Source organism: Chiloscyllium punctatum, chromosome 49 (genome assembly GCF_047496795.1).
Source record: "Chiloscyllium punctatum isolate Juve2018m chromosome 49, sChiPun1.3, whole genome shotgun sequence".
NCBI classification, from domain to species: Eukaryota; Metazoa; Chordata; class Chondrichthyes; order Orectolobiformes; family Hemiscylliidae; genus Chiloscyllium; species Chiloscyllium punctatum.
The window spans coordinates 28,008,194-28,036,076 of record NC_092787.1 but is presented as its reverse complement, the minus strand read 5'-3'; the positions used below and the strand labels follow the sequence as shown (position 1 = coordinate 28,036,076).

General features: G+C 48.2%; 1 protein-coding gene across 1 annotated transcript in view; it reads left to right on the top strand.

Moving 5' to 3' along the window:
* Positions 1 to 3,954: 3,954 nt before the first annotated feature.
* notch1b (notch receptor 1b) overlaps positions 3,955 to 27,883 on the top strand; it is a 115,710-nt gene continuing 91,781 nt past the window's right edge. The window contains exons 1-2 of the mRNA XM_072566041.1: positions 3,955 to 4,236; positions 10,983 to 11,055. Coding sequence (XP_072422142.1) covers positions 4,188 to 4,236; positions 10,983 to 11,055 — 122 coding nt within the window. The 5' untranslated portion in view covers positions 3,955 to 4,187. The remainder of the gene's footprint in view (positions 4,237 to 10,982; positions 11,056 to 27,883) is intronic.

Genomic DNA, 27,883 nt, shown 5'->3' with positions numbered 1-27,883 from the left:
GGTCTTGGGGGGGGGAAATGGGGTGGTGTGGGGAGGAATAGGGTGGTGCAGGGGGGGAATGGGTATGTTGGGGGGGAATGGGGATGGGGGAATGAGGTGGTGTGGGGGGGAATGGGGTGGTGCAGGGGGGGAATGGGTATGTTGGGGGGGAATGGGGATGGGGGAATGAGGTGGTGTGGGGGGGAATGGGGTGGTGTAGGGGGGGAATGGGTATGTTGGGGGGGAATGGGGATGGGGGAATGAGGTGGTGTGGGGGGGGAATGGGGTGGTGCAGGGGGGGAATGGGTATGTTGGGGGGGAATGGGGATGGGGGAATGAGGTGGTGTGGGGGGGAATGGGGTGGTGCAGGGGGGAATAGGGTGGTGTGGGGGGGGGTGGGGTGGTGCGGGGATGGGGATGTGGGGGGGGAATGGGGTGGTGCAGAGGGGGGAATTGGGTGGGGCAGGGGGAGGAATGGGGTGGTTGGGGGGGAATGGGATGGTGTGGAGGGGAATGGGGTGGTGCGGAGGGGATAGTGATGTGGGGGGGAATGGGGATGTTGGGGGGTATGGGGTGGTGCGGGGGGGAAATGGGATGGTGTGGGGGGTGATGGAGATGTGGGGGGGGGGGGTGATGGGGATGTGGGGGGAATGGGGATGTGGGGAATGGGGATGTGGGGGGGAATGGGGATGTGGTGGGGGAATGGGGATGTGGTGGGGGAATGGGGATGTGGGGAATGGGGATGTGGGGGGGAATGAGGATGTGGGGGGGAATGGGGATGTGGTGGGGGAATGGGGATATGGAGGGAATGGGATGTGGTGGGGGAATGGGGATATGAGGGGAATGGGGATGTGGGGGGTAGGGGATGTGGGGTGGGGAATGGGGATGTGGTGGGGGAATGGGGATGTGGGGGGAATGGGGATGTGGGAGGTAGGGGATGTGGGGTGGGGAATGTGGATGTGGGGGGAAATGGGGATGTGGGGGGAATGGGGATGTGGGGGGAATGGGGATGCGGGGGGAATGAGGATGTGGGGGGAATGGGGATGTGGTGGGGGAATGGGGATGTGGGGGAAAATGGGGATGTGGGGGGAATGGGGATGTGGGGGTGGAATGAGGATGAGGTGGGGGAATGGGGATGTGGGGGAATGGGGATATGGGGGTGGGGTGGGGTGGTGCAGGGGGGGAATGGGGATGTGGGGGGAATGGGGATGTTGGGGGGAATGGGGTGGTGCAGGGGGGGATGAGATGGTGTGGGGGAATGGGGATCTGTGGGGGGGAATGGGGTGGTGCGGAGGGGATAGGGATGTGGGGGGGAATAGGGATGTTAAGGGGTATGGGGTGGTGTGGGGGGGAATGGGATGGTGTGGGGGGAATAGGGATGTGTGGGGGGAATGGGGTGGTGAGGGGGGGATGGGGATGTGGAGGGAATGGGAATGTGGGAGGGAATGGGGTGGTGCGGGGGAAATTGGGAGGTGTGGGGGGGTGATGGGGATGTGGTGGGGGAATGGGGATGTGGTGGGAATGGGGATGTGGTGGGGGAATGGGGATGTGGGGGGAAATGGGGATGTGGGGGGAATGGGGATGTGGGGGTAATGGGGATGTGGGGGGAAGGATGTGAGGGGGAATGGGGATGTGGTGGGGGAATGGGGATGTGGGGAGAAATGGGGATGTGGGGGGAATGGGGATATGGGGGGAATAAGAATGTGGGAGGAATGGGGATGTGGGGGGAAGGATGTGAGGGGGAATGGGGATGTGGTGGGGGAATGGGGATGTGGGGGGAAATGGGGATGTGGGGGGAATGGGGATGTGCGGGTAATGGGGATGTGGGGGGAAGGATGTGAGTGGGAATGGGGATGTGGGGGGAAATGGGGATGTGGGGGGAATGGGAATGTGGGGGGAATGGGGATGTGGGGGGAAATGGGGATGTGGGGGGGAATGGGGATGTGGGGGGAATGGGGATGTGGGGGGTGGGGGATGTTGGGGGGGGAATGAGGATGTGGTGGGGGAATGGGGATGTGGGGGGAATGGGGATGTGGGGGAATGGGGATGTGGTGGGGGAATGGGGATGTGGGGGGTGGAATGAGGATGTGGTGGGGGAATGGAATGTGGGGGAATGGGGATGTTGGGGGGAATGGGGTGGTGCGGAGGGGATAGGGATGTGGGGGGGAATAGGGATGTTAAGGGGTATGGAGTGGTGTGGGGGGGAATGGGATGGTGTGGGGGGAATGGGCATGTGTGGGGGGAATTGGGTGGTGAGGGGGGGGATGGGGATGTGGAGGGAATGGGAATGTGGGAGGGAATGGGGTAGTGCGGGGGAAATTGGGAGGTGTGGGGGGGGGTGATGGGGATGTGGTGGGGGAATGGGGATGTGGTGGGAATGGGGATGTGGTGGGGGAATGGGGATGTGGGGGGAATGGGGATGTGGGGGGAATGGGGATATGGGGGGAATGAGAATGTGAGGGGGAATGGGGATGTGAGGGGAATGGGGATGTGGGGTGGGGAATGGGGATGTGGGGGAAATGGGGATGTGGGGGGAATGGAGATGTGGGGGGTAATGGGGATGTGGGGGGAAGGATGTGAGGGGGAATGGGGATGTGGTGGGGGAATGGGGATGTGGGGAGAAATGGGGAATGTGGGGGGAATGGGGATATGGGGGGAATGAGAATGTGGGGGGAATGGGGATGTGGGGGGAAGGATGTGAGGGGGAATGGGGATGTGGTGGGGGAATGGGGATGTGGGGGGAATGGGGATGTGGAGGTAATGGGGATGTGGGGGGAAGGATGTGAGGGGGAATGGGGATGTGGGGGAAATGGGGATGTGGGGGGAAATGGGGATGTGGGGGGGAATGGGGATGTGGGGGGAATGGGGATGTGGGGGGAATGGGGATGTGGGGGGGAATGGGGATGTGGGGGGTGGGGGATGTTGGGGGGGAATGAGGATGTGGTGGGGGAATGGGGATGTGGGGGGAATGGGGATGTGGGGGAATGGGGAAGTGGGGGGGGAATGAGGATGTGTGGGGGGGAATGGGGATGTGGTGGGGGAATGGGGGTGTGGGGGGGAATGGGGATGCGGGGGTAGGGGATGTGGGGTGGGGAATGGGGATGTGGGGGGAATGGGGATGCGGGGGGAATGTGGATGTGAGGGGTAGGGGATGTGGGGTGGGGAATGGGGATGTGGTGGGGGAATGGGGATGTGGGGGGGAATGGGGATGTGGGGGGAATGGGGATGTGAGGGGAATGGGGATGTGGGGTGAATGGGGATGTGAGGGGAATGGGGATGTGGGGGGGAATGGGGGGGAATGGGGATGTGAGGGGTAGGGGATGTGGGGGGAATGGGGATGCGGGGGGAATGGGGATGTGGGGGGGAATGGGGATGTGGGGGGAATGGGGATGTGAGGGGAATGGGGATGTGGGGGGAAATGGGGGGGAATGGGGATGTGAGGGGTAGGGGATGTGGGGGGAATGGGGATGCGGGGGGAATGGGGATGTGGGGGGGAATGGGGGGAATGGGGATGTGGGGGGAATGGGGATGTGGGGGGAATGGGGATGTGAGGGATGGGGATGTGGTGGGGAATGGGAATGTGGGGGGAATGGGGATGTGGGGTGAATGGGGATGTGAGGGGAATGGGGATGTGAGGGATGGGGGATGTGGTGGGGAATGGGGATCTGTGTGTTTGTGGGGGGGGGGGTGGAGAATCTCGATGGCTACGGGTCCATCTGCCCAGCATTACCCCCCCCCCCCCCCCCCCCCCCCGTACACACGAGCCCATAGACACACACACACAGCCCCTGGGTCAGGGAGCTCTCTGTTTGATACAAACCTCGAGTCCCCGCCCACCTCCGGGGGGAGGGAGAGGGACTCCTGGAGAAGTTTCTGTCTGTGTCTCTGTGTCTGTCTCAGTCTCAGTGCGGGCGGTACCGCTTTCAGAAGAGCAGCTCCGAGTGGAGTGCAGTTATTGGCACCCCCCCCCCCCCCTCCCCCTCTCCTCTCGGGGTAGGACCTGGAACAGATCCCGAGCCGCCAGCAGTTCCCTCTCTGTCGCTCACTTTCCAAACTCAGCGCGCTGTCTGCTCCCTCCGGGATCTACAACAGCAGCAGCCCCCGGATTGCCGGTTACTCTCGAACCTGCCGGATTTATGATCTGTCCGAAAGGAATATCTCGTGGATTGAAGGAAAGAGAGAGATCTCCCTGATCTTGGACTGGAGGAATGTTTGGATTGAGTTTGTGTCTCATTTTACTGCCAGCCTTTCTCTCAGGTAGGAGTCTTGGGGGGTGGGGGTTTGGTCAGGGCTAGGATCCCGGGACACACTCATTCGAACTTGGGGAGAAAGTTTTCTTTATTCGGATCCGGGGAGACACTGGTTTCCGTTACTGGGAACTGGAGTTTTGAAAGTTTCAGCGCCTTCTGTTCAAAGTTTGGGCTCAGAGGAGATGGCCATAGGAGGGGGGTCCCGTCCCTCTCCTTTCCGATCTCCTCTGCCCCCTCACCCACTCCCACTACCCAGGGATCACAGACAAACGGCTCTCCTTCCAACCGCCTTCCTTCCTAACCCCGAGTTGGTAGAAGTTGCACTTCACCATCTCTGTACCGTGTGAGAGGATGTTGCTGACGCACTGAACCCTGTGGTCTGACTGTACACAGGGGACTGAGAAGGAGAGAGACAGACTGACACGAGGGTGGGGGGAGGGAAAGACTGAGAGGGAGAGAGACTGAGACAGAAAGACTGAGAGGGGGAGAGACTGAGACTGAGAGAGAGAGAGAGACTGAGACACAGACTGAGATAGAGAGACTGAGGGGGAGCGAGAGAGAGAGAGAGAGAGTCTGAGAGGGTTGGAAAGAGTGACTGACAAAAAGACACATTGAGGGATAGATTGAGGAAAAGGCCAAGGGAAAGATTGAGGGAGAAATGGAGGCAGAGACTGGGGCAAAAGAGAGACTGAGGGAGTGAGGAAGAAAATTATTCAGGAGAGACTGTGATTGAGAAATCTGGGCTTTTCCTGACTGAATGTTGCTTCTCTGATTTTTCTGGCTCACAATTATGACACTCAGAATGATCAAACTACTTGTATTTCTTATTTGGAGGAGCCAAATTTGGACTGGGGTGGACAACGTTAAAAATCACACAACACCAGGTAATAGTCCAACAGGTTTATTTGGAAGCACTAGCTTTCGGAATGCTGCTCCTTCATCAGGTGGTTGTGAGCAGTGCTTTGATAGCCAGTGCTTCCAAATAAACCTGTTGGACTATTACCTGGTGTTGTGTGATTTTATACTTGGATTTCAATATTGTTAGGCTAAATATCCAATCTCCAGGTTTTAGAACCTAGCTCCTGACCCCTGGGATATGAACCACACAGTTCAGTCTATAGAACATGACACTGGTCTTCAGAATGGGGAGCACACTACAGTGTCCAGGCTAGAAAACAAATTATCCCCGATTAACCAGAGACTGCAACACATCCTGGGTCTGACTCTAAAATATTGCCAATCCTCAGTCTCTCAAACATGATCTAGTCTGACTGTGACCCAAGAACATGAGCCTGACCCCATGCCCCCCAATGTCCAGAACAAAGCCACTCAACTCCAGAACATAATTAACCCAAGACTCTAGAACATGTTCCAACTCCCAGGCTACCCAGATTCTGGAACATAACCCTTACCACCCCCTTGATGTGACCTGTATTCACCAAGCTTTGGAACACAAACATCCCAAAGCTGGCTGAACCTGGAACAAGTGAATGATCTCCAGATGGTAGACTTGATCCACAGACATACAAATTGGAATCCATTCCCCAAGCTCTGGGACGTGACTGTAAAATAAAACAAAGAACTATTGACACTGAAGATCTGAATTAGATAAAAACAGGAATTGCTAGAGAAACTCAGCAGTTCTGGCAGCATCTGTGGTGAGAGAAAGAGTTTTTTTGATATATATTTTTATTGGAAATTTAACATTTTTACAAGTTTACAAAAATAAACAAAAATCTCAAGTACAAACATTGATATATAATTAAATCTTAAATAAATAATAACCAAAATTTAACAAAAAAAACCTAGAGAAAAAAAACTCAACTAACTACTAATCTAACCGAGAGAAACAGAGTTAATGTTGCGAGTTCTGAAGAAGGGTCACCGGACTTGAAATATTAACTTTGTTTTCTGTTGCTGCCAGGCCTGCTGTGTTTCTTCAGCAATTCCTTTTCTTGTTTGTTTCTGGAAAATCCCCCCCCCACCCCCCCCATTCCTCAAACTCTAGAACCTAATCCCAATTTTGTAGACTCTAGACCACAATTCCCCAGGCTCTAGAACTCAAAGGCCATTCTTCAGCCTCTGGTACGTGACCCCTATTCCCCAGAATCGGGAACTCAAATTGCATCATATGCTTCCCACCCACTGCCAACTACCTCCCCCCCTCCCCTCCCCCCCCCCCCCCCACCACCACCCCCACTCGCAGTTGTAGAACTCAAAATCCTATTCTCCAGACTCTAGAACATGACCCAATTCTCCAGGCTGTTGAACTCAAATCTTGTCCCTTGGGTTCCACGTGTGTGTGTGTGTGTGTGTGTGTGTGTGTGTGCTAGAATTTGAATCCCACCCTCACTCTCCAGACTTTAGAACCCAAATCTTCATTTTCCAGATTCTAGAACTCACCCTACCCCCATTCTCTAGATTCTACAAGACTTCTGGATTTTTAGATGGCTGACATTACATCTTCCCAATCTTCATGAAATTCAACTTGGGCAAAACTCTGCTACCTGCACCCTAAACCACACCAAGTCCCATTCACTATGAGCTCCCATGTTTGCTGACCTGCACTAGCTCCAAGTCCAACAGCATCTTCATATAAAATTCTCCTCTTCATTTCAAATCCCTTCCTGGCCTTCACCCCTCTCTATTTCTGTCACTTACAGATCACAAGCTTCCAATAAACAGGCCATATAAATGCAATGTGTTTTCAAGGTTGGGCTGGGGGATGTGAATGGGAAGGATATCTTACTCCTCCCAGAAAGATGGGATTGTTCCAGTTTTTCCGTGCTTTTTTTAAAACCTCATTTAATTCAGTGTTAACACTGCATGATAGTTGACAATATTTTGACCAAATATTGTGTATCTCTGTGTGTATGAATGTCTGTCTCTGTGTGCATGTGTGTGTACTGCATATAAGTGTTTGTGTGTGTGTTTGTGTATATGGGTGTTTGTCTGGGAGTGTGTGTGTGTGAGTGTGTATGTGTTTGTATGACTGTCTGTGTGTGTATATGAGTGTTTGTGTGTATGTATAAGTATTTATCTGTGTGTATTTTTGTGAGAGTGCACATGTGTCTCTGAGTGTGTCTGTTTGTGTGTCTGTGTTTATGAGTGTTTGTGTGTGTGTGCACATGTGTCTCTGAGTGTGTGTGTTTGTGTGTCTGTCTGTGTTTATGAGTGTTTGTGTGTGTGCACATGTGTGTCTCTCTGTGTAAGTTCATGTGTCTGTCTATCTGTATGTGTCACTGCTTTACCTGTCACTGACTAACTTGTGGCTCTCCTTTGCACGCGAGTGTGGGTTTTCTTTCCTCTTGTTGTGACCTTAAAGCTGTCACGTGGGACTCTGTGTCAACCTCATGTCAATATCTAGACCATTATGTAGCAGCAATTGCTGTTCAGGACAGATGGTGGACAAAATTTACTCTAGCATTGCCAGTCCATGGGTGCCGGTGCATTTGCATGGTACCAGAAAGAAAGTAGGTTTTCAGAAATGTTCTATTCTGTTTGATAATGGAAGAAGTAGAGCAGGAGCGTGAAACCTGGTGACAGAGCTGTGGATCTGTGTGCCCCCTCAGGGATGCTGTGTAATGTGATTTTCAAACCAGCAGCTTCCCCACGCCCTCCCTTTCCTGTCTCAATGATTATGTCATGGGCAGTTCAGACCATTCTCTGTTATCTCCCCATGTGGTCGGTCGCCTTTGTAATAATCCTCCCAGATATGATAACTGCTGATTTGGCCTCTCTCTGATTCTTTGAGAATTAGCACTCATTCATGGCTGTTGAACTAACCCAGGAGCTCCCAGATACCCAGTCCCACAGTATAACAGGCAGGGTCCAAATTAACCTCAGTGCCTTTTGATCAGGGTACAAGCACCAAGCCAGGGTCTGAACACCAGTCTGGAGAGTTGAAGTCTCTCTCTGTCGCTGTCTTTCCCGTATATCTGTCTCTCTGTTTGTCTCTGTCTCTGTATCTCCATGTCCCCGTCTCTCTGTATGTCTCTCCACTGTCTGCCTCTCTGGACCTCTATTCCTTCCCTCTATCTCCTGTGTGTCTCTGTCTCTCTATGCCTCTCTCTCTCTGTCTCTGTGTATGCCTCTGTTATTCTGTCTCTCTCTGTGTCTGTCTCTTTGCACCTCTGTCCCTTCCTGTGTCTCTGTGTCTCTATCTCTTGTGTCCCTGTGTCTCTTTGTCTCAGCTTGAGTTAGGCTGTGTATATCTGCCTCTGTGTGTACCTCTGTATTGCAGTCTTTTTGCCAGTTTATCTATCTGTTTCACTATCTCGGTCTGTGCATCTGCTTCTGTGTCTGTCCATATCTGTACTGGTCTGTGTGACAGCAAATGTTCCCGAGGAGAAGTGGGTGAGAGAGCTTGCAGAAAGTGATCTCAGGGATGGGGAAGAAGATCAATGAGGGGAGAGCTCACAGTGATGGGGAGAATCCAACAGAAAGATGAGGAGAATTGGTTGCTGGGTGAGTGATATGGGAGGAGAGGAGGAGTGGGTGGGAACACGGAAAGGAGATCCCTGTACAAACAATCTCCATCCCATCCTGTCCTCCCATGAGTTTATCAGCATTGAAAAGCAGATGTGTGGGAGCTGCTGGCATTCATGAAATGAGCTATCTCTCATTCACCAAAGAATGACATCCCTCAGGATTATTATAAAATATACCAGGTCCGCAGATAATGGAAACTCATCAATGCCTCCACAAAAATAAATCAAAATGAATCACTTGGTTTGCTGCTTGTTGCTGTCACTGTGATTGGAGTTGGGTCTGACTGAGTCCCATCTGGGACTAGGAAACACGATTGTGTCTGACTTTGGAATCCAGGAGCCAGGAAACCTAGGATTGCTCTTTTCTTGATTTATTTTCTAAGAGTAAGAGTGTGTGAATTCTGAATCTCAGGGAACGTGAGTTCAAACCTCATTGAGAAATTGTAACAGAGTTGGAATTGGCCAAATAGGTGAATAAAACCACATGATAATCATTGGGGCTCAATAAAAGTGACCTCAAAGCTATCAGTTTATGTGAATGGGTAATTAATGTCTTGTAACCATAGTAACCTGTGGCTTCTCCATGGATTGGCACTTTATGTGATCAATGGTCTATCCACTAACTTCTTAGGGTCACTCAAGGTAGGTAATAAAACTTGTCTTTGCCAGAGACACTCATAGCCCCAGACTGATTAAAGAAAAATCATTTTTCTTTGTCCCCAAATTGAGAGGGATTTGCAAATCCCACTTAATCACATGAAGTGCACTCACTAAAACAGGCCATTCAGCCCATCTACTTCACAGTGGAAAAGCCTTTCCCCAGCTCCCTTCATCATACCTGATCACAATATCCTGCCATTCCTTTGTCCCTCTTGTATTTATCCAGTTTATCCTTACCTGTATTGATACCATTCCCCTCGAGCACTTCTAGTGGTGAATGAAGTTCACTTTCTCCCCACTTTCTAGGCGGTAAGATATTTCTCCGGGGTTCGTGATTGGATTTGTTGGTGACTGTATGATATTAATGCTCATTAGCTCTGGTTGCTCCCACAAGTGGAAACATCTTGAGGTCAAGCCTGTCAAGACCCCCATCGAAGTCACCCCTCAGCCTCTCTTTATGACAAGGATAGGCTAACACCAGCTACAGTCGATCATTTTTCACTGTCACTGCTTTCCTCTCCTTCAGGAAGTGAAGGGGTTGGACATGGACTGAGGTCGGGTGATTGACAAGTTTGAACAGTGTTTGGTGATGTTGAGAATCATCAGCTGGCAGGATCCTGGAGTAAATGCCCAGAATTTAGGAGAATTGCTAAACAGCGACAGAGAATGTTTTGCAATGAGTTCCCCAGCTCTCCATCTCTATCTGCCTGTTCTCTTTGTTCAGCAGATAGACCCCTGATACACAGCTGTCACCTGTTCCCACACACGGGGCACTGGCTCTTCAGGGACAATACTGAACACACACAGCAGAGTCACCAGTCAGTGCGAACAGGTTTCATAACCCTCAGGGAATCGGAAACTATCCTTTCTATGAATATGGCAGTTATATGATTCAGGTTCAAATGAGAAAATATTTCAAATAAACATTCTTCTTCATCTCTTCTGGACCCATACCCCAGTGAGAGTCAGTGTGTTTGGGAGCTGTACCTCAGTGAGAGTCAGTGTGTTTGGGAGCAGTATCCCAGTGAGAGTCAGTGTGTGTGGGACTGTACCCCAGTGAGAGTCAGTTAGTGTGGTACTGTACCCCATTGAGAGTCAGTGTGTGTGGGAATGTACCCCAGTGACAGTGAGTGTGTTTGGGAGCTGTACCCCCAGTGAGAGTCAGTATGTGTGTGAGACTGTACCCCAGTGAGAGTCAGTGTGTGTGACTGTACCCCGGTGAGAGTCAGTGTGTGGGAGCTTTACCCCAGTGAGAGTCAGTGTGTGTGGGACTGTACCCCAGTGAGAGTCAGTGTGTGTGGGAGCCGTACCCCAATGAGAGTCAGTGTGTGTGAATTACTTAAAACTGATACTTTCATCCATTGAGATTAAAAGCTAGTATTTAAATGAGGTTGGAAATCCTATTAGTGTATTCTCTTTGAAGTGCAGTCACTCTGATGGAAATTTTTTTGTGATATCAGACAGGTGTTTTGCTGGGCTTATTCATTCATTGAATGGGTGAGGCCTAATTAAAGGGACACTGGCTTTGGATGGAATGTGAATTAAAGGATGTTGTGAATTACTAGCTGCTAAATCTCTCTCTTTTTCTCTCTCTGCTTGTCAGCTTTGAGGTGCTACACCTCCTGCTCCAACGGGGGCAGGTGTAACAGGAATCCGAATGGTACCGAAGATTGTCTGTAAGTAAAAAGTATTGTTGGTTTGGGGGTATGCTGAATCACTCTGCATTTTATCCCAAGAGTTTCTCTTCTCTTTTCCCAGTCATTCCTCTGCCCTACCTTCCCTTTCCCTTCCCTCTTTCCCTGCACCTCCGTTACCGTTTCTTTCATTCTCTCTCCTCCTTTCCCCTGGTGTTCGTCCCACGTGCTTCTCTTTTCTGCACTGGGCAGGCACAGCTCTGCGACAGTCCCTGTGCTGTCCTGTAATTATGCTGCTCAGGTGATTTATTTTTGTTTCTGATACAAATGTGCCATTGCTGACTGCAGGACTCAGTCTTAGACGGATGGTAAGGTGTTTCACTTTAACTTAAGAAGTAACTTTTTGTTTTGAATCTGGCCTCCCTGGGAGGAAGGTGAAAAGTGATCGCGTTCTTTAAAAAGGAATGGGTTGTGGATTTTGAAGGAAGTACGTGCAAAATAGGGGCAGATAGTCACCATTTAGTCCCTCAAGTCTGTTCCAGCCTTCAATAAGATTATGCAAAAAAACCCAAAGAGCAACAGATGCTGGGAATCAGAAACAAAAACAGAAATTGATGGAGAAACTCAGCAGGTCTGGCAGCATCTGTGGAGAGAGAAAAACACAGTTAACATTTCGGGTCCAGTCATCCTTCTTCAGAACAGAAGAACTGGACCTGGAGTGCTAACTCTGTTTGTCTCTCCACAGGTGCTGCCAGACCTGCTGAGTTTCTCCATCAATTTCTGTTTTTGTTTCCATAACATTACGGCTGATTTATTAGTATTCTGAATTCCACATTCCAATTTGCCCCCAGTTACCTTTATCGTTCTGTCTAACATGAATCTATCCATCTTAACCTTCAACATATTCAATGACCCACCTCCACCACATTCTGAGGCAGAGAGTCTCAAAGTCACACAAGCTTCTGAGAGAAACATTCCCCTCGTGTCCTGAAAAGGTCACCCCTCATTTTAAAACAATGTCCCCCTGGATCTGGACTGACCCACAAGAGGAAACATCCTTTCCCCAAAGACCTCTCAGCATCTTATAGACTTCCATCAAATCACTCCTCACTCTTCTAAATTTCAGTGGAAACAAGCCCAGTCTGTCCAACTATTCCCCAGACAGCAACACACCCATTCCAGCTCTCAATCTGGGAAACCACTTCTCAACCATATCCAGTACATTTTCATTCTTCTTTAAATCAAGAGATCAAAACTGCACACAATGTTCAAGATGTGACCTTACCGATGCCCTGTATAACTAATGCAAAACCTCCTTACTTTTATATTGCATTCCTCTTATAACAAGAGATGGTTTCCCATTTGTTTTTTTGGTTACTTGCTGTAGTTTCAAACTAATATTTTGTAACTCATGCACTCAAACACAGAGATTCCTCTGTACCTTGGAATTTTGCAGTTCTTCTCCATTTAAGCAACACTGATTTTTAAAAAAATCTCCCTTCCTAAGTGAAATATTTGACATTTTCTAACCCATACTCCCATCTGCCAGGCTGTTTCCCACTCACTCAGCCTACTTCTATCCATCTGTAATTTCTTTGTGTCTTCTTCACAACATATTTCTCTACTAATCCTAGTATCAACTGCATTTCTATCCAAAATGTTATCCCTACCCCATAACATTTCATTTTCCAAAGTAATTTTATCAAATGTTTTCTAGAGATCCAACTCCAGTGTAACTCCAGGCTCTCCTTTATCTATAGCACATGTTACTCTTTCAAATTACTCTAATAAACTGCTACTTTCCAGTCTGATGGAGTGGTTCCTGAATCAAGGGAAGTTTGAAAAGTTAACACCACCTATCTCCTACCTCAGTATACCTCTTTCATAAACCGAGGACAATGTCCATTTGGACCCAGAGATGTGTCAGCCACAGCTCCACCTGTTTGATCAGCACCACTTCCCTTATGATTGGACTTTTTCTAAGATCCTGTCTCCTTCCCCATCTCCTGGTTTACAGCTACTCCTGGAATGGGCTTTGATAATGAAGACAGAAACTCATTCAGCTGCCATGTATTTATTATTAACTCTCCATTCTTACTCTCTACAAGACCAACATTCACTCTTTTACTTTGTAAGTACCTGTTGATATTCTTGCCATTTCTTTATACACCTCCAGTTAGCTTCTAATTTTCTAACTTTCTCATCTTGACTAACCTTCCAGTTATTCACTGCCATATTCTGAGCAGTCACCTGACCTTCCACTCACCTTTGCACAGTTTTATGAGTTTTCCATAAATTTGATGCTGACCTGGATTTCTTTAGCTAATCATGGAAATTTCTTTATTTATTCATGGGACATGGGTGTTGCTGGCTTTGGCCAGCAGTTATTGCCCATGCCTAGTTGCCCCTTGAGAAGGTGGGGGTGAGCTGCCTTCTTGAACCGCTGCAGTACATGTGCTGCAAGTTGAGCCACAATGCCCTTAGGGAGGGAATTGCAGAATTTTGACCCAATGATACTGAAGGAAAGGCAATATATTTCCAAGTTAGGATGGTGAGTGGCTTGGAGGGGGATTTGTATATGTTGATATTCCCATGTATTTACTGACCTTGTCCTTTTAGATGGAAGTGCTCATGGGCTTGGTAGGTACTGTCTAATTTGGTGAATTTCTGCAGTGCATCTTGTAGATAGTACACACTGCTGCTACTGAGTGTCAGTGATGGAATAAGTGAATTTTTGTAGATGTGGTGCCTATCAAGTGAGCTGCTTTGTCCTGGATAATGTTGAGCTTCATCAGTGTTGTTGGAGCTGCACCCATCCAGGCAAGTGGGGAGTATTCCATCACATTCCTGACTTGTGCCTTCTAAATGGTGGACAGACTTTGGGGAGTCAGGAGGTGAGTTATTCACAGAAATGTTACTAGTCTCTGATCTGCTGTTGTAGTTACTGTTTATGCGGTGAGTCCAGTTATCCTTTCTGGTCAATGCTAACCTTCAGGATGTGGGGGACTCAGTGATGGTAACACCATTGAATGTCAAGGGACAGTGATTAGCTTGTCTGTTATTGGAGGTGGTCATTGCCAGGTACTTATGTGGCATGAATGTTCCAAGCCTGGATATTTTCTGGATGTTGTTGCATTTGAACATGGACGGCCTCAGGATCTGAGGAGTCGCTAAAAGTGCTGAACATTGTGCAATCATCAGTGAACATCCCCACTTCGGACCTTGTGATGGAGGGAAGGTCATTGATGAAGCAGCTGAAGATGGTTGGGCCTAGGACACTACCCTGAGGAAGTTGAACCTTCTCTTGAAAATTTTTCTTTATAGTTAGAATATACTTAGAGTATTCTGTAATATTCCCTTAAATATGCATCTATCAATCTGACCTAGCACCCCAGTTCACTTTAGCTAGCTCAGCTTTCATGCCTACATATTTGCCCTTATGAAGCTTAAAATATTGCTCTTTGACCCTAACTTCTCCCTTTAAAACTGAATGCAAAATTCAATCTTATTGTGATTGCCATTTCCCAGGGTGTGCTTTTCATCTGAGATTATTCATCTATCCTGTCACATTACACAATATCTTGTCTAATATAAGCAGCTCTCTGATTGGTTCCAGAATGTGTTGCTGTAAGAAACAATCTTGAAATCTTTATGAATTCCAAATCCAGGCTATTACTGCCAACTTTATTTTTCTGGTTTACACGTAGATTAAAGTCACCCCATGATTATTGTTGTCCTTTTACCAGAACCACTCAGTTTTGTTTGTTTGGTATGCCCTGTGCTGGTTACAGTTAGGGACGTATACAGCATATCCACAAGCGATTTATTTCACGAGCATTCCTCATTTCCTCCCAAACAGATTCTACGTCCTGAACTCATGAACCAACGTCATCCTCAAACATTGCACCTATGCCGTCCTTTATTAACAGTGCTACCCTTCCAGCTTTACAGAGCTTCTTATATTTCTTGGAAGTCATATACTCTTCAATAATCAAGACTCAATCTTTATCACCCTGAAGCCATGCCTCCAATGTCTATCACTCACATTCATTTCCTTCAGTGTGCACTATCATTACTTTGTAATGAAGGCTAAGCACACATTCAGATACAGAGCTTTTAGTTTTGTCTTTTTGTTATCTTTGTAACATCTAGTCTTGATTGTGCATTCCTAGATTTTCTCTCTGCTCTTTGAGTCATCCTCTGACCCGTGTTTCCAATTTTACTAATTACCTCTCTTACCTTGTCCTTACTCTTTGATTTGCCAGAGCTTTCCACTTCTGATCCTTTGCACCCACTCTTTAGTTTAAAGTCCTCTCCACTCCCATAGGTCTGTGGTTCACAAGAACAGTGGCCAGTTACATTCAGGTGTAGATTGACAGCCCCCACTTCTCCCATGCCAGTCTTTGAGCCATGTATTTATCTGTCTAATTTTACATACCCAATACCAATTGGGGCTGAGGTAATAATCCAGAATTTAGATTCTGACTTTTAATTTACAACCTAGTTCCTCATAACTCTCTGTATAGAACCTTTTTCCTAGTTCCTCCCATGTCACTGGTGGATATATGGACCACAACCATGGGATCCTCCCCCTCTTGCTGCAAGTTCCTCTCTGACACTAAGCAAATGTCCTGAGCGTGACCCTTGTTCTAGACGCACAATACGGCCATCTAGACTTTTGCTCTTTGTTGCAGAGAATTGTGCCAATCCTTCTGACTGTACAATCACCTGCTACAATTACATTCCTTATGGTTCCCGCCACTTGAATGGTTCTCAGTAACATGTTTAGTTTACACAGCCCCTCTGTAACTCTCACTCTCATCCAAACAGGCCGAGAGAACCTCAAATCTATTAGGCAATTGCAAAGGCTGATGCTCTTGCAGTCCTGACCTCTGTGTCCCGTTACCCACCTCACTCAAAGTTTCATCCACTCATCATATCCCCAAAGAATCCAGGTTACCGTCCCCCTGCAAAGCCTGTAGTTCAGTCTCCAGTTCTCAAACTCTGAGCTAAAGCTGCTTGAACTTCAAACACTTCCCACAAAGTTTTTTATCCTGGCATCCAGAATGTCCCACATGTTTCAGTCTTGATACACCAGGTGAATTACTATCCTCAATGAATCTGAATCAGTTAGTTAGCTTATTCACTTATTTATTTTCCCTTTTATTTATTTAATCAACTTTTATTAACTTTACTCTCAACTTGTGCACTGTGTTAAAATTGAACAGTAGAAAATCTTAAACCATTTACTAGAGGCTCACAAACCTAGCTCCTTTCTCTAGAGTAGAGCAATAATTAGCTCCAAAGAATCTTGGAACAGGAAGGAAGGGGCAAGTAGAGGTTTCCTTTCAAAGACCTGATACAGTTCTGTATGTTGTGATTCAATGGAGGCCACTAGAACAGTCGGTTGTGTTGTGAGATTTTGTTAGAAGGACTTTGTTGCAGGATGGTTTTCTAGGTTGGGCAAGGTTGTCTTGGGCAGAAAGCCTTGTTGGTGGTGGAGGGTTGTGGTGTTGGGGTGTTACCATGATTGGTGGATTGAGTTTTATATTTTTTGAATCCTTGATGTTGGCGAATGTTCACTTCCAAATTTGTTGGCTTCCTTCTCTCACAGACATTAGTAACCTGCTTGAGTTTTAACGGGGTCTTGGTTGGGCTTTTATTAGTTACCTGGTTGAGCTTTTATTGGTTACTTGGTTGGGTGTTCATCGGTTACCAGGTTAAGTTTTTATTGATTACCTGTTTGGGTTTTTATCGGGGTCCCTGTTTGGGTTTTTATCGGAGTCCCGGTTAGGTTTTTATTGGGGTCTCGGTTTGGGTTTTTATCGGGGTCCCTGTTTGGGTTTTTATCGGGGTCCCTGTTTGGGTTTTTATCGGGGTCTCGGTTGGGTTTTTATCGGGGTCGGGGTTGGGTTTTTATCGGGGTCCCTGTTTGGGTTTTTATTGGGGTCTCGGTTGGGTTTTTATCGGGGTCGGGGTTGGGTTTTTATCGGGGTCCCTATTTGGGTTTTTATCAGGGTCCCTGTTTGGGTTTTTATCGGGGTCTCGGTTGGGTTTTTATCGGGGTCGGGGTTGGGTTTTTATCGGGGTCCCTGTTTGGGTTTTTATCGGGGTCCCTGTTTGGGTCTTTATCGGGGTCGGGGATGGGTCTTTATCGGGGTCCCTGTTGGGTTTTTATCGGGGTCCCTGTTTGGGTCTTTATCGGGGTCCCGGTTGGGTTTTTATCGGGGTCGGGGTTGGGTTTTTATCGGGGTCGGGGTTGGGTCTTTATCGGGGTCTCGGTTGGGTTTTTATCGGGGTCCCTGTTTGGGTTTTTATCGGGGTCGGGGTTGGGTTTTTATCGGGGTCTCGATTGGGTTTTTATCGGGGTCCCTGTTTGGGTTTTTATCGGGGTCTCGGTTGGGTTTTTATCGGGGTCTCGGTTGGGTTTTTATCGGGGTCCCTGTTTGGGTTTTTATCGGGGTCCCTGTTTGGGTTTTTATCGGGGTCTTGGTTGGGTTTTTATCGGGGTCGGGGTTGGGTCTTTATCGGGGACTCGGTTGGGTTTTTATCGGGGTCCCTGTTTGGGTTTTTATCGGGGTCGGGGTTGGGTTTTTATCGGGGTCTCGATTGGGTTTTTATCGGGGTCCCTGTTTGGGTTTTTATCGGGGTCTCGGTTGGGTTTTTATCGGGGTCCCTGTTGGGTTTTTATTGGGGTCTCGGTTGGGTTTTTATCAGGGTCGGTGTTGGGTTTTTATTGGGGTCTCGGTTGGGTTTTTATCGGGGTCGGGGTTGGGTTTTTTTCGGGGTGGGAGTTGGGTTTTTATCGGGGTCCCGGTTGGGTTTTTATCGGGGTCTCGGTTGGGTTTTTATTGGGGTCTCGGGTTTGGGTTATTATCGGGGTCCCTGTATGGGTCTTTATCGGGGTCCCTGTTTGGGATTTTATCGGTGTCCCGGTTAGGTTTTTATCGGGGTCTCGGGTTTGGGTTTTTATCGGGGTCCCTGTTTGGGTTTTTATCGGGGTCGGGGTTGGGTTTTTATCGGGGTCCCGGTTGGGTTTTTATCGGGGTCTCGGTTGTGTGTTTATTGGGGTCTCGGTTTGGGTTTTTATCGGGGTCGGGGTTGGGTTTTTATCGGGGTCCCGGTTGGGATTTTATTGGGGTCTCGGTTTGGGTTTTTATCGGGGTCCCTGTTTGGGTTTTTATCGGGGTCCCTGTTTGGGTTTTTATCGCGGTCCCGGTTGGGTTTTTATTGGGTCTCGGTTAGGTTTTTATCGGGGTCCCTGTTTGGGTATTTATCGGGGTCCCGGTTGGGTTTTTATTGGGGTCTCGGTTTGGATTTTTATCAGGGTCTCGGTTGGGTTTTTATCGGGGTCCCTGTTTGGGTTTTTATCGGGGTCCCTGTTTGGGTTTTTATCGGGGTCCCTGTTTGGGTCTTTATCGGGGTCTCGGTTGGGTTTTTATCGGGGTCCCTGTTTGGGTCTTTATCGGGGTCTCGGTTGGGTTTTTATCGGGGTTCTAGTTGGGTCTTTATCGGGGTCTCAGTTGGGTTTTTATCAGGGTCTTGGTTGGGTTTTTATTGGGGTCTCGGTTGGGTTTTTATCGGCATCCCTTTTTGGGTTTTTATCGGGGTTTCGGTTGGGTTTTTATCGGGGTCCCGGTTAGGTTTTTATCGGGGTCTCGGTTGGGTTTTTATCGGGGTCAGGGTTGGGTTTTTATCGGGGTCAGGGTTGGATTTTTATCGGGGTCCCGGTTGTGTTTTTATCGGAGTCCGGGTGGGATTTTATCGGGGTCTCGGTTGGGTTTTTATCGGGGTCTTGGTTGGGTTTTTTATCGGGGTCGGGGTTGGGTCTTTATCGGGGTCTCGGTTGGGTTTTTATCGGGGTCGGGGTTGGGTTTTTATTGGGGTCCTGGTTGGGTTTTTATTGGGGTCGGGGTTGGGTCTTTATCGGGGTCTCGGTTGTGTTTTTATTGGGGTCCCGGTTGGGTTTTTTATCGGTGTCGGGGTTGGGTCTTTATTGGGATCTCGGTTGGGTTTTTATCGGGGTCTCGGTTGGGTTTTTATTGGGGTCGTGGTTGGATTTTTATCGGGGTCCCTCTTTGGTTTTTATCGGGGTCCCTGTTTGGGTTTTTATTGGGGTCGTGGTTGGGTCTTTATCGGGGTCACGGTTGGGTTTTTATTGGGGTCCCGGTTGGGTTTTTATCGGGGTCGGGGTTGGGTCTTTATCGGGGTCCCTGTTTGGGTTTTTATCGGGGTCACGGTTGGGTTTTTATTTGGGTCCCGGTTGGGTTTTTATCGGGGTCGGGGTTGGGTCTTTATCGGTGTCCCTCTTTGGTTTTTATCGGGGTCTCGGTTGGGTTTTTATCGGGGTCGGGGTTGGGTCTTTATCGGGGTCCCTGTTTGGGTTTTTATCGGGGTCTTGGTTGGGTTTTTTATCGGGGTCGGGGTTGGGTCTTTATCGGGGTCTCGGTTGGGTTTTTATCGGGGTCGGGGTTGGGTTTTTATTGGGGTCCTGGTTGGGTTTTTATTGGGGTCGGGGTTGGGTCTTTATCGGGGTCTCGGTTGTGTTTTTATTGGGGTCCCGGTTGGGTTTTTTATCGGTGTCGGGGTTGGGTCTTTATTGGGATCTCGGTTGGGTTTTTATCGGGGTCTCGGTTGGGTTTTTATTGGGGTCGTGGTTGGATTTTTATCGGGGTCCCTCTTTGGTTTTTATCGGGGTCCCTGTTTGGGTTTTTATTGGGGTCGTGGTTGGGTTTTTATCGGGGTCAGGGTTGGGTCTTTATCGGGGTCTCGTTTAGGTTTTTATCGGGGTCTCGGTTGGGTTTTTATCGGGGTCGGGGTTGGGTCTTTATCGGGGTCCCTGTTTGGGTTTTTATTGGGGTCTTGGTTGGGTTTTTTATCGGGGTCGGGGTTGGGTCTTTATCGGGGTCTCGGTTGGGTTTTTATCGGGGTCGGGGTTGGGTTTTTATTGGGGTCCTGGTTGGGTTTTTATTGGGGTCGGGGTTGGGTCTTTATCGGGGTCTCGGTTGTGTTTTTATTGGGGTCCCGGTTGGGTTTTTTATCGGTGTCGGGGTTGGGTCTTTATTGGGGTCTCGGTTGGGTTTTTATCGGGGTCTCGGTTGGGTTTTTATTGGGGTCGTGGTTGGATTTTTATCGGGCTCCCTCTTTGGTTATTATCGGTGTCCCTCTTTGGTTTTTATCGGGGTCTCGGTTGGGTTTTTATCGGGGTCTCGGTTGGGCTTTTATCGGGGTCGGGGTTTGGTTTTTATCGGGGTCGGGGTTGGGCTTTTATCGGGGTCCCTGTTTGGGTTTTTATCGGGGTCTCGGTTGGGTTTTTATTGGGGTCTCGGTTGGGCTTTTATCGGGGTCGGGGTTGGGTTTTTATCGGGGTCGGGGTTGGGTTTTTATCGGGGTCCCGGTTGGGCTTTTATCGGGGTCCCTGTTTGGGTTTTTATCAGGGTCCCTGTTTGGTTTTAATCGGGGTCTCAGTTGGGCTTTTATCGGGGTCGGGGTTGGGTTTTTATTGGGGTCCCTGTTTGGTTTTTATCGGGGTCCCTGTTTGGTTTTTATCGGGGTCGGGGTTGGATTTTTATCGGGGTCTCGGTTGGGTTTTTATCGGGGTCTCGGTTGGGTTTTTATCGTGGTCCCTGTTTGGTTTTTATCGGGGTCCCTGTTTGGGTTTTTATCGGGGTCCCTGTTTGGTTTTTATCGGGGTCGGGGTTGGGTTTTTATCGGGGTCTCGGTTGGGTTTTTATCGGCGTCTCGGTTGGGTTTTTATCGGGGTCTCGGTTTGGGTTTTTATCGGGGTCGTGGTTGGGTTTTTATCGGGGTCCCTGTTTGGGTTTTTATCGGGGTCCCTGTTTGGGTTTTTATCGGGGTCGGGGTTGGGTTTTTATCGGGGTCCCGGTTGGGCTTTTATCGGGGTCTCGGTTGGGATTTTATCGGGGTCTTGGTTGGGTTTTTATCGGGGTCCCTGTTTGGTTGTTATCGGGGTCCCTGTTTGTGTTTTTATCGGGGTCCCTGTTTAGTTTTTATCGGGGTCTCGGTTGGGTTTTTATCGGGGTCCCTGTTTGGGTTTTTATCGGGGTCCCTGTTTGGGTTTTTATCGGGGTCCCTGTTTGGGTTTTTATCGGGGTCGGGGTTGGGTTTTTATCGGGGTCCCGGTTGGGCTTTTATCGGGGTCTCGGTTGGGATTTTATCGGGGTCTTGGTTGGGTTTTTATCGGGGTCCCTGTTTGGTTGTTATCGGGGTCCCTGTTTGTGTTTTTATCGGGGTCCCTGTTTAGTTTTTATCGGGGTCTCGGTTGGGTTTTTATCGGGGTCCCTGTTTGGGTTTTTATCGGGGTCCCTGTTTGGGTTTTTATCGGGGTCGGGGTTGGGTTTTTATCGGGGTCGGGTTTGGGTTTTTATCGGGGTCTCGGTTGGGTTTTTATCGTGGTCCCTGTTTGGTTTTTATCGGGGTCCCTGTTTGGGTTTTTATCGGGGTCCCTGTTGGGTTTTTATCGGGGTCCCTGTTTGGGTTTTTATCGGGGTCTCGGTTGGGTTTTTATCGGGGTCTCGGTTGGGTTTTTATCGGGGTCTCGGTTGGGTTTTTATCGGGGTCTTGGTTGGGTTTTTATCGGGGTCGGGGTTGGGTTTTTATCCGTGTCCCGGTTTGGTTTTTATCGGGGTCAGGGTTGGGTTTTTATCGGGGTCTCGGTTGGGTTTGTATCGGGGTCGGTGTTGGGTTTTTATCGGGGTCCCTGTTTGGGTTTTTATCGGGGTCGGGGTTGGTTTTTTATCGGGGTCGGGGTTGGGTTTTTATCGGGGTCCCTGTTTTTGTTTTTATTGGGGTCAGGGTTTGGTTTTTATCAATTACCTGACTGGGTTTTTATTAGAGACCCGGTTAGGATTTCATTGGCTTCTCTGCTGGGTTTTTACAAATTGTACATTTTCCAATTGCTGCAGTGCGAATTGGACATCTCATCTCAATGTTGCTATCTTGTGGGTCAGTCACAAGGTTAAATGCAGCGTGATATTTATTAACTGCCGAGCAGTGCCTTGTCATCACTGAGGGATTGCAAAAGATGTAAAGGTGAAGCTTAAGGATAACCTGATAGAGATCTTCCTGATGTTGTAAGAAATGGGTCAGTTTAACATGGAGGACAGAAATATTGGGTCATTAATCTGAGAGTCACAAACCAATTGGAGATAATATGGATCTTGCCCCCAGACAGAGTGGGCAAGGGGAATTGTTTAACAGGGAAACTGGATGAACATGAGGGAGAAAGGAATGGAAGGAAATGGGAAGACAGTGAACTGAAGATCGGGTAGGAGGAAGAGCATCATGTGGAGCAGAAAGACATCACCGAGTAGAAGGACTGAATGGCTTGTTTCCATGCTGAGAATTTCTGTGTCAGATTTTAAAATGTTAATCTTTGCTTTGAATTGGGTCTAAGAGGTACGGGGCAAGGAGAAGCTGAGGGAGGTGGAGGAGCTAACCTCTTGGTCCAGTGTTCAATTCATTCAGAGGGTGCATTGTTTTAAAAAAAGCTGCATTGTGGATTGACAAACATTTTGATTTCCAGCCCCTGCGACGCATCGTCCGACCATCTGTTGACTGTAAGCATCACACATTGTGTCACTCACTGTTCCGTATCTAAACTCTTCCACACACACAACCTCCCTCCCTCCCTCGTGCCCCAGCCAGGGCCATGAGCAATTACCAGACAAAGTCCCAAAGCATCCCTTTCAATAAGGGAAAGCCAAGCCACACCACTCAGGCAAACCTGCACCCCCCCCCCCCCCGCCCCCCCCGCACCACCGCCTTGCCAACGCTTCAATCTTTAAATCTGTTTTTCTCTCATTCTTTCAGTGGCTGACAGCTGGAGTTTGGTTGGACTTTGGGGTCTATTGTTAGACCTCAGATTAATACTGTGTGACTAATCATCATGTCTGAGGCTGTCAGGGCACGTCTTGCTGTGACTGCTCTTTGCTGGGTTACAATGCCAGCGCAGATGGACACACATTCTAATTAGACCCTTTCGTCCTTTCTCTCCTTCAGCCCCTCCAATCCATTCCCTCCCCCCCCCCACCCCCCCACAATGAAATGAGGAGGGTGCATGTATTATTCTTGAAGGAGAGATAGGCATCCTCAACATTGAAGACACAGAGTAATGTTTAATAAGGTTCTAGCACTAAGCACCCTGAGATTTGGGTTAGCGACAAGTGGGATTATGCAGTGAAGCAACTTGGCAAATGGCCCTTGTTTCAATGTGTCTCCCTCAGTCACACAATGCCTTCATTGTGTAGAGCTCAGGCCCAGACCCAACCCCATTCAAAACCCCAGCCCAATCAGAGAGTGTAAAAAATGTGTCGATAGAGAGGTGCCGGTGAATTGTCTTCATGTGAAGAAAACACTGTCTCTCTCTTTTTCTGTTTCTCTGTACCTCTCTGTCTGTCACTGTCTCTCTCTCTTTCTTCTCACTCTTTCTCTTCTCACTGTCTCCTTACTCACTCTCCCTTCTCACTGTCCCATTCTCTTTTCAGTCTCGCTCTCTGTGACCCCCATCTGTTTGTCTGTCTCTTTTTCCTTGTTTTTCTCTTTGTCTCTCTTTCTAATCATCCCTGGGTCCTTTGCTGTACTCTTCTTCATCTTTGTTATTCCCTCTCTCTTTCTCAGAAAACTTAATCAAGCAAGAGAGATTATTATGCTATATCTTAAAGGAGCAAAGAGAAGTAGAGGGAATGAATCTGAGCGAGAGAGCATGTAAGTAAGAGAGAGGGAGAGATCTGGAGATTGGTCTCTCCAGCTGGGTACATTCCAGTCCCTGTTCCCAGTCTATTGGGTGGACTCTGCACACAGGGAGATTTCATTCTGGGTTCCTCATCTTTGGAACAACATCCCAGTTCATAGAGAGGCTGGGAAGATAGATTTAGAGGAACGGTCCTAGAGACAGGGGTGTTCAGTGAATGGGGAGAGACTGGATATGCTGGGCTTGTTCTCCTCAGAGCAGAGAAGGTTAAGGGGGAATTTAATTGAAATATCCAAGATGATGTAGGTTTGGATTGAATTAATCAGGCAAAGCTGTATCCGGGACAGGAGGGTCTGTGACCAGAGGGACACTGATTGAAGTATAAGAACCAGAGGTGGGAGAGGAGGAGAATGTTTTTGACACGGTGAATTGTTGTGTTCTGGGACGTGCTGCCTGAAAGGGGTGTGGAAGCAGATTCAGCAGGAACTTTCCCAAAGGGAATTGGAGTAATACTGGAAAAGGGGAAATGTGAAAGAGCAGTGGATTGGAATTAATTGGATAGCTCTTTCAGGCATGATGGGCTGATGTACTGTATCATTCTCAGACTAATTCAACCAACCCCCTCTCTGCTCACTCACCCACATTGGCTCCTACTCCAGCAAGACCTCATGTTTAACAATCTCATCACTCTGTGGCCTCACCCCTCCCTATCTCTCCTCAACCTCACAGCCCTCTGCACTTCTCCATCTCTAGCGTTTTGCATTTCCCTGATTTTAATCCCTCCGCCATTGAGACTGTCCTTCAACTGCTTTGGCCCCAAGCTCCAGAATTCTCACCCTCTAAACCTCTCCGCCTTTCTCTCTCTCTTTTTCTTTTAAGATGTTCCTTAATACTGACTTCTTTGACCCCCCTCTAGATTACCCAGTCCTCTAATATCTCCTTTTTGTAGTTAGGTATCGATTTTGATTTCATAATGCCCCCTGTGAAGTGCCTTGACATGCCTACTGTTGTTACAGGTGCTGAATAAATGTAAATTGTTGTTGGATGGGGGGCAAGGTTTGTGCTTGTGTTTCCCCAAGCCTCAGCTCCTATTGTTTCCCTTCAGAGTAAGAAGCAACAACATCTGTCGGGTGTGAGATCCTATCAGACACTGGGCCATTATAACTGGGAGTTAGGCCCACAGCCTGAGACTGCTGTCTGGCTGAGAGAGTGAGACAGGATTAACATGATCAGAGTTGCTCCATTGAGCTGCTGCAGGAGGTAACCCCATTTGCATTCAATGTGCCAAATGTGGGTAATGCTTCTTGTAAGATGGCCACCTGCACGGGTGGCTGCGGGATAATTTTAAAAGGACCATGGAGTGCAAAAAATCCATTGTGTCCAGCAAAAGGGAAATTAGATGGAACCTGACTACACGCAATTTTCCTCTAATAACGGTGTTAACTTTCACTGCAGTAAAGATTCCACATTCCATACTCACCGGGTTTGAGACTATGCAGTGTCTTTTTTATTCACTCACAGCATGTGGGCATTGCTGGCTGGGCCCACCATTAATTGCCCGTCCCTAGTTGTCCCCTTGCAATGATGGGGGTGAGCTACCTTGTTGAACTGCTACAGTCCACATGCTGTTGGCTGACCCACAATGCCCTTAGGAAGGGAATTCCAAGATTTTGACCCAGCGACACTGAAGGAACGGCAATATATTTCCAAGTCAGGATGGTGAGTGGCTTGGAGCAGAGCTTGCAGGGGGTGGTGCTGCCCTTGTCCTTCTAGACGGAAGTGATCATTTGTTTGGAAGTCCGTCTAAGGCTTTTCTGTGAATTTTTGCACAGCATCTTCGAGATAGTAGCAGCAGTATGTACTGAGGGTTGATGGTGGAGGGAGTGGATAATCTGGGTGGTACCTGGCTGGGTTGGATTTGTCCTGCTTTTTGCGTACAGGACATACCTGAGCAATTTTTCACATTGTTGGGTGGATGCCAGCTTGGCTAGGGGAGAGGCAAGTTCTGGAGCACAGGTCTTCAGCATTATTGCTGGAATATTGTCAGGACCAATTGCCTTTGCAGTATCCAGTGCCTCTAACTGTTTTATGACATCACTTAATGTCAGAGAGATCTACAACACAGAAAAAGGTCCTCCAGCCCATTGAGCCTGTGCTGGTCAATAACAACTACATAACTATTCTAATCCCATTTGCTAGCACTGAGTGTTGTATGCCTTGGCATCACTGGTGCACATCTAAACCCTTCCTCAATGTGATGAGGGTTCCTCCTTCTCCTACCCTCACAGGCAGTGAGTTCCAGGATCCCACCACTCCCTGGGTGAATAGGTTTTTCTCACATCCCCTCTAAATCTCCTGCCCGTTCCCTTCAATCTATGCCCGGGGTCACTGATCCCTCTATCAATGGGAAATCTTCCTTCCTGTCTATGCTCCTTATAATGTTATTCACCTCAATCATGTCCCCCCCTCAATCTCCTCTGCTTTAAGGAAAACAACCCCAGTCTGTCCAAACTATCTTCATCACTGAAATTCACCAGCCCAGACACCATCCTGATAAATCTCCTCTGTACCCCCTCCAGTGCTATCACATCCCTCCCATAATCTGGATTCCAGAACTGAACACAGTACTGTTGCTGTGGCTTAACCAACGTTGTATATAGTTCCAGCATCACGTCCCTGCTCTGAAACTCTAAATCTCTATGCCTTCTTAACCACCTTACTAAGAAGTGAATTGAATTGGCTGAAGACTGGTTTCTGTGATGCTGGGGACCACTAAAGGAGGCCAAGATAGATCATCCACTTGGCACTTCTGACCAGAGGTGGGTGTGAAGATTTAACATCTTTTAATCTCAACGACACTGAGGTTAATTGGGGAGGTGGAAGCTTCCTGGTGTCTGTTACCGAGTCTCAAGTTGGCCAGGCCCTGACCTTCCTGAATCATTCTAATTCAACGTCTGAAGTCAGGTTACTGTTTACATGTGAAAGTGAAAGTATTTTTGGAGCTGTGCTTTGATGTTTAAGTTTGAGGTGAGAAGTGCTATTCAATAATTAATCCAAAGACAGAAGTCATTTATTTATTACACAACCACCTGGGTTGAACATTGATCAACACACTCGCTGCTTCTTGCCTTCCTCCTTCAGTCTCAAAGGTTGAACTGTAATATGACACATTCCACAGGAACCTTCCTTGTTGTGAGAATTGTGATGTGGAACCTTCCAGAAATGAACCATTCAGCCCTTCTACTCCCTGCTGATCTTTCTGCTCCACACAAACCACCCCTGCCCCAGTCACCATTCCCTTCTGCCACATGCATCTTCCCCATAAACATACCAACACCATTCACTTGGACCCCTCTGTGTGGGAGAGAACTTCATCCTCTCCCCACTCTCTGGAGGAAGACATTTCCCCTCAATTCCCCACTGGATTGATGAAGCACCCTTTTAGATAGGTGACCCCCTGCTCCAACTGTCTTAGAAATAAAACCATCGTCTCAATATCTAACCTATCAAAGCCTCTGGACACCTTAAAATACATTTTCTGCTATCATGCAGCTTTTGTGAGGAGAAAGCAGGGTTAATAGTTCAAATCCAATGACTCTTCATCAGAGCTGGTTAAGACACCAAACTTGAAAGATTAACTCTACCATCTCTCTCCACAGATGCTGCCAGACCTGCTGAGTTTTTCAAGCAATTGCTGTTTATGTTTCAGATCTCCAGAATTCTTTGATTTATGTTCCCAATCAGCTCCTTTTGACATATAATGTACATGGGGTACTATAAAGACAAAGTCATCATAGTCTCTCAGAGTTAGTAGAAAGAGACAACTCTCTGATGGTGTGTTTAACCACAGGGACACTAAGACTCAGGCAAAGGGAGAAGTTGAGGAGGAGAATCCTTCATGTCAATATCAGTCAGTGCAGGAATTGAACCCATGCAGCTGGTGTCATTCTATATCGCAAACTAGCCCTCCAGCCAACTGAGCTTACCAACCCCCATGACACTGTAATATTTGGAGCTGTGGTAGCTCAGGTGGAGGCAGTGCCATGGGTTGTTATTGGCTGTGTGATTCATAGGCCAAGGTTACGAACTCTTGGATATGAGCTGTAATCTGGGCAAAATTGTGGAGAAAATTAAATAAAACTGCAAAAACAAAACTAG